Source organism: Prunus avium, chromosome 3, assembly GCF_965620075.1.
Source record: "Prunus avium chromosome 3, drPruAviu1.hap1.1, whole genome shotgun sequence".
Classification (NCBI taxonomy): Eukaryota; Viridiplantae; Streptophyta; class Magnoliopsida; order Rosales; family Rosaceae; genus Prunus; species Prunus avium.
Window position 1 is genome coordinate 39,580,874 of NC_142286.1, and position 6,774 is coordinate 39,587,647.

General features: G+C 35.8%; 1 protein-coding gene across 1 annotated transcript; it reads left to right on the forward strand.

Annotated features, from left to right (window-relative positions):
* Nucleotides 1-681: 681 nt before the first annotated feature.
* Nucleotides 682-4,589, forward strand: LOC110756338 (pescadillo-like protein). The gene is made up of 13 exons (XM_088251192.1): nucleotides 682-836; nucleotides 960-1,045; nucleotides 1,280-1,528; nucleotides 1,627-1,749; nucleotides 1,889-1,973; nucleotides 2,058-2,168; nucleotides 2,315-2,408; nucleotides 2,548-2,834; nucleotides 3,099-3,206; nucleotides 3,328-3,449; nucleotides 3,634-3,853; nucleotides 3,983-4,180; nucleotides 4,298-4,589. Exons 1-13 carry the CDS (start codon nucleotides 807-809, stop codon nucleotides 4,385-4,387), a joined length of 1,803 nt encoding a protein of 600 aa, XP_088107318.1. The 5' UTR covers nucleotides 682-806; the 3' UTR covers nucleotides 4,388-4,589.
* The last annotated feature ends 2,185 nt before the right edge of the window (nucleotides 4,590-6,774 follow it).

Sequence of the window (6,774 nt, forward strand, 5' to 3'; positions counted from 1 at the left end):
CAAAGGGACAATTCTCTCCTTTTTAACATGTATCAATATTATACGATAACAAAGAAAATAGGTATTGTGTTGACACACGCTAGAATGCTAATACTAAAATACTAATGTTGGCTTACCAAGTTACATGAGTAAGTCCAAATTACTTCACATTTGAGATTAACATATAATATTATACAATTGACCCGTGAATTACCATTAACATGTATCAATTTACAATTGACCCATGATTTGTATGATCTAGTTTTAATTTTGTGTGGTAATGGTAATTCATGGGTCAATTGTATATTGAGAATTATTCAATTTATATAACTGGTGGAGAAATTGTAAACCATAAATTTTCCGTTTCACCTAGGTTTAACTTTTTAACAGTAAAAAAATGTACCTTAATATTTTTGGCCTGCAATTCAATGGTGATTTGCTTATATGATAGCTCTTTATCTATCCATAATTCACATGGTACCATTTATATACATAAACTCCCCCCTATAAACAAAGCATAAGGTTACAAACGACTTTTTCTGCCTACATTCCACCAGCCTCTCAAATTGGACCGTCAGTTCCGTAATACGCCCGTATTATTTTTGGGCCTGGGCCAAACCAGTGATTACTTACATAATTGGGCTCAAACACATGTACAGCCCAATAAACCGAGCAAGCACAAACCCACATTTTAGACCCGAACCATCTGACCAACGTGAAGTCGGTTCCACTTGAGTCCCTTAACCTAAAATTTTACATAATATTACATCTTCTTCAGCCTCCTCGCGCTTCTTTCTCCCTCTGTCAGTCTCGGCATCACCGCAGCCATGGTTAAGCATAAGCATTACAGGCCTCCTGTGAGTTCTATTTCACCTCCCGTATTCGATAAATTAAGCTGTATCAATATCCAAATCAAACTTTCCAATATATAATTTAAACATTTTCTAACACTTTCCCTTAATTTTCTTTCGTATATGCAGGGAAAGAAAAAGGAAGGAAATGCAGCGAGGTACATCACTAGGTCACAAGCCGTCAAGCAACTTCAAGTCAGTCTACCCCTCTTCAGGTACACATTAAAGTTGCAATTTCTATATTTTCACATGATTTTATACAACTTCTGTGTACATATTTATACAACTTCTGTGTACATATTTATTAGGGTTTATGTATTCAGGTTAGTTCGAGCTTTATTATAATGGTTAACCAGATGCTGGTTGAATTATCTTAGACTATTTTGTTCGGAAAGAAAAAGTAGTTTTGTTATGTATTGATTTTTTTTTTGTTCTTGTGGAAATTTTAGGAAACTGTGCATTTTAAAGGGTGTTTTTCCCCGGGAGCCGAAGAAAAAGGTGAAAGGAAATCACCATACCTATTATCACTTGAAGGATGTTTCATTCATTCAACACGAACCATTACTTGAGCGTTTGAGGGAGATCAGGGCATATGAAAGAAAAGTAAAGAAAGCAGATGCGAAGAAGAACCGGGATCGTGCAAATCTTCTGAGACAAAGGAGGCCCACTTACAGATTAGATAAAATTATTTTGCAGAGGTTTGCTAACTTTTTCTTGTTGCCAAAAAGTTAGTTGCATGTCTCTGATGGTATGCCGAGCTTCTGACAATTGTTTTTTGGTATGTTTGATTTTGCAGGTATCCAAATTTCATTGATGCACTTAGAGATTTGGATGACTGTCTCACGATGGTTCACCTCTTTGCAGCATTACCTGCTATAGAGGAAAGAATTGAAGTGAAACGCATACACAACTGTCGAAGGTAGATACCTGAATTCTGCCAAAAATGAAAAAAATGAAAAGAAGAATGGCGTTTTGAACTATGAAATGATGTTTAGATAGTTCTAAGTGTTAATCATTTCGTGGAGTCTATCTTGATCTTTGTGTTTCTTTATTGCTAGGCTGAGTCATGAATGGCAAGCTTATATATCTCGGACTCATAAATTGCGCAAAGTCTTTGTATCTGTCAAAGGCATATATTATCAGGTGCGGTTACATACTGTACACTGCTTATTTTAATCTTTATACTGTGCATTTTGTGTTATATGTTTGCATTGTTTGTCCATGCAGGCCGAGGTTAAGGGGCAAAAAGTCACATGGTTGACCCCTCACCCCTTGCAGCAAGTTTTGACTGAGGATATTGACTTCAATATCATGCTAAACTTTTTGGAATTTTATGAGGTTATATATTTTACATTGAATTTCAATTTATTCCTTATCAATGCATGTACTGTAAAAGATGTTTTGATAGTTGAATATATTTACTTTTCTTATTCTTCCAATGAACCAATTACGTGAAATAAAGTTTTTCTCCACCTATGGTGCAGGCTCTTCTTGCATTTGTGAATTGTCATTTATATCGTTCCATAAATGTGAAGTATCCACCCATTCTTGATCCTCGATTAGAAGCTTTAGCAGCTGGTATGCAATTTTACTACTTTCTTGAGATAAGCTACATCTTAGCTTGTCTTTTGGAGTTTTTAGCATTGTTGAGTTGAATGTATGCTTGTGTATATCTGTTAAGGAGCATCAGTATGATTTAGTTTTCTCAACTTCGCAGATCTTTATGCACTATCAAGATACTTTGATGCCAACTCTCGGTCCGCTGTGTTGGATCCTCAAGCTTCAAGTTTGTCTGGATCAGGGAATGTTGAGAGCCAGCAGATTGGGGATTCAGTTAGTGAGTCTGAATTAAGGCTTGCCCAACTTCAGCATCAACTCCCTTCTAATGAACCTGGTGCATTGATGCACCTTGTTAAAGATGTTGCTGGCGAGGAAGACGAGGATGATGATACAAGAGAGTGTAAGAAACTCTTCAAGGATATGAAATTTTTCTTGAACCGTGAGGTGAGTCTTAGAAGTTTTAAATTGGAACTTAGAAGAGATCTTATTGACAAAAATTAATTTCCTACCAATAAATAGGTCTGATGGGTGAGGCCTTAAAGGTGTTTTAATATAAAAAATATAATAACGCAATTAATTTTTCTTATAATATCAAAGTGCAACTCCCGTCGTGATTAATATGGAAATCTTTTGTAATTAGGTTTCTTTTAGTTGATAGGCAATAGAAATTGTGCTCATGTTTCTTGTAATTTTTTTTTCTATGTTCAGGTTTACCGAGAGTCATTGCTTTTTGTTATTCCTGCTTTTGGTGGCACTGTTTCTTGGGAAGGTGATGGGGCTCCATTTGAGGAAAATGATGAGAGCATTACCCACCAGGTATGCTGTTACTTCTATATGGCGGAGTCGTCGACTGATCTGTGGTACCCCACCTCCCACAAAAGAAAAACATTGATCTGTAGTATTACAGGGCTGACAAGAGTGCTTGTTTATTTTGTAGATTGTTGACAGGCCAATGCATGGTCGTCAGACCCTTGCCAGGCAATATGTTCAACCACAATGGGTTTATGATTGTATAAATGCTCGGATCATTTTACCAACTGGGGGTTATTTGGCGGGAAGGTAATATTAGGAGACACGATGAATTAACTAATAAGTCTCATTGGCCATGTTCCTCAGCTTCTGGTTAATAGGTTACATGAACTGATAGACCTTGATTTATTCCTTACCTGTGTTTATCATTGCTCTAGTTGATAATAGAAGTTAATGGCTGGTAATGTTGTTAATTTGGTTGCTCTTTGAACAGGGATCCTCCCCCACACTTGTCACCATTTGTTGACAATGAGGCAGAAGGTTATGTACCTGACTATGCTGAGACCATTAAACAATGGAAGGCTGCTGGCAGAAGTGAAGTCCTCCCCCTGCCAGGTGTGGGAAAAGAAGATTTGGAAGATCCTCAGAATTTGCTGGCTGAAGGTGTAATTGACCGAGCAAAAGCAAAAGAAGCTGTTGAGAAAAAGAAGAAGGTAAACATGTTTTAAAGAATGTAGCATGATTCTTAGATGTGTGATATTTTTCTGCCATTTAATTTCATCATGTGCATAGAGACATCAAAACTACTTGCTGGATGCTAACTGAATTCTGATGCTGTACAGATGATGGCTCTTGAGAAGCAGTATCATGATGAATTGAATAAGGAGCTTCATGGCGTCCCACATTCATCATCTGTCTCGAATATAGATAATCATATCTCTGGCAAGGAGACCGAGGATAAGGAAGAATTTGATGATGATAGTGAATTGGCTAAATTGACCTTGCCCCGTAAGAAGAGGGGTAAACTGGAAGCCATTGAGGTAAATTTGTTGATGCCGTCATGCTATTTTCATGGATCTTATAAAAAAACTTCAGAAATTACATGTACTCTACGTCAAATGCAATAATATTTTGTCCTGGATTTTTCTTTCATACAGAAAGGGATAAAACGAAAGAAGGACCATATTGATGTCATCAGGGAACGGAAGAGAAAACTTAGAGAATCTCAAAAATCAAAGGAAGGTTAAGGTGCCTGAGAAAATTACCTTCTATGGTTTTGTTATTGAGTTGCTGTTTCGGTGCGAGACTTGGTAGTGGCCAAGGAAATTTTCTTGTTTGATTTCGTTATAGACTGCTGATGTCTGTAATATCTGGTAATGTTTGAACCTATCGGAGCATTTTCCATACAATCATTTATATTTATGGCCAACTTGCGTAAGTTTTTGCGAAGTTATTTGTTTGTCATGGTCGGTCTTGAGTTTTTAAGGGCCAGGGCAAAAGTAAAGAATTAGGCCCCTTAATATTGTATCACAGTTTTTTTTTTTCACTTGCATGCTAGATAATTAAAAATTAACATGTTCAAGTTAACTAAAAATTTATCATTAAAGATAAATAAATGATATCAATTCTTACTTACATGCATTACATTCAATTCTAATGAAAAACTCCAAATCCTAAAAACTAGAGTTTCACCTGTTCCAATGTTATATTAAGAACCCAAATTATCTAAATTGTTTTTTTATATTAAATGAATATACAAGAAATATATAATATATTAAATGAAAATTCTTATTTGTTTTAAGAAAAATAAAAGTATGTGTGTTTTTTGCTCTATGTGTAATATCAGAAACCCCCATGTTTGCATGAAAATTGAGACCCACATGGACGTGGACTCCTCTTCTCTGCATTTCCTTTTTTTTTTTGGTGTGTTCTTAGTAATGTATAAATGCATATATTCTAGAAAACATATATATATTAAAAGGAAAAAAGAAAATTGGCCCCCCATGACAAGGCCAGGGCGGTCGCACTTCCCACCCTTGTTAAGGGCCCGCACTGTTGTTCGTACCCATGACCAAAAGGAACATTGCAATTAGAAACAATATGAGAAGCATATGGTAATAATCATAATCACTTCACACCCTTTAAAATTTCATTTTTTATCAATATTTAATTTCAAAATTCAACACCCATAATTCATTTTGGTTTGTTTTGGACATACCTACTAATTAAGGAAATATCATACAAGTTAAAGCATATAAACGCAACGCAACTGAAATGAGCGGAGGACCATTTTTCATCTTACTAGTTGAAAGGGTAGATAACCACGATGCTTCCATTAGTAGTTATTTTTTAATTATTATTATTGACAAAGAAGCAACCTTTCGAATAGATGAGGAAGAGTCGGAAGAGGAAAGTGGAGCAACCTTCCGAAGAGGAAGAGGAAGACGTGAGTATCCGGTTTGGAACTTACCCTCCAATCCTCACCTACCCTCCCAAAACTCACACGGCTATGAGTATGCACTGGTGCTACCTCTGCCTCTTATGGCCTTCCTCGTTGCAACCGCAGCCATCTTGATGACGAGCCAATTATTGGGTTTGGATTGCCAATATTTTCATTTTAATGCTCTCCCTCTGATGGTGGTTCTTGCTTGTGCGTACATTTTGTTCAAAAAAGATAATTATTTTCTTCAACATACGAGATGAGAACACATAACTAATCAAGCTAACAAATAAAGAACCAAATAATCACACAATAATTGCACTCACAACAAAAAGAACCAAATAATCACACAATAATCACTCACAACAAAATAAAATGCAAATAAAATGCTTAAGTTAAATTATATAGGTGACCACAAAAACATAGGCATGTGCCTCTCACATGACCAACTTAAAACAAATGGACCACTTCATATTGGACCCACTCCATTTTAGAAAGCCCAAAAAGAAATCAAGCCCAACTTTTTAACATTTCTTTCTTTCTTTCTTTCTTAATAGTATAATGAAATCATCTGAAGAAAATAAAGATTCTGATATTGTATGCAAACTGACCTCTTCTTTTAGTATCACTCCATAGATTTCTTCTTTCTCTGAGATTTCCTTACTTGTTTCTTCTACTACCAATGAAGAAGAGAGTTTCTGAATTGCCTGCTCCTCTAAGTTCTTCTCCTCTATAATTGTACTCAAATCAGCTGGCTCAGTACATGCCTAAAATGGGGGGAAAAAAAAGAACTCATAACAAAGTTTCTATGGGGGTGATGAGAGATTACGTATCACATGATAAGCCAGAAAGAAAAACTCATAACAAAGTTTATCCTAATCTTACCTCCACCACTGCAGTGTCATTTTCTTTCCTTGTTTCTTGAACAATCTTGGTCTAAATTTTGCTTTCTTTTTCATAATTAATTAACTTTCTCCACCGTTCTTGGGTTAATTTTGCAATATGATTTGTCTGATTCATCCTTGACCAGTGCAATATTGTTGTAATGATGAAGAACAAGTTTTTGGGCTATATATGTATTGGGTCCCCACGCAGAAACAAATAAGAAAAATGCCCAATTCATCATGTATATTTGCCGATGCAAGATTTTAGTTTACGTTTTTCTCTTATCCTTCAATTTTTAAATAAACCAAA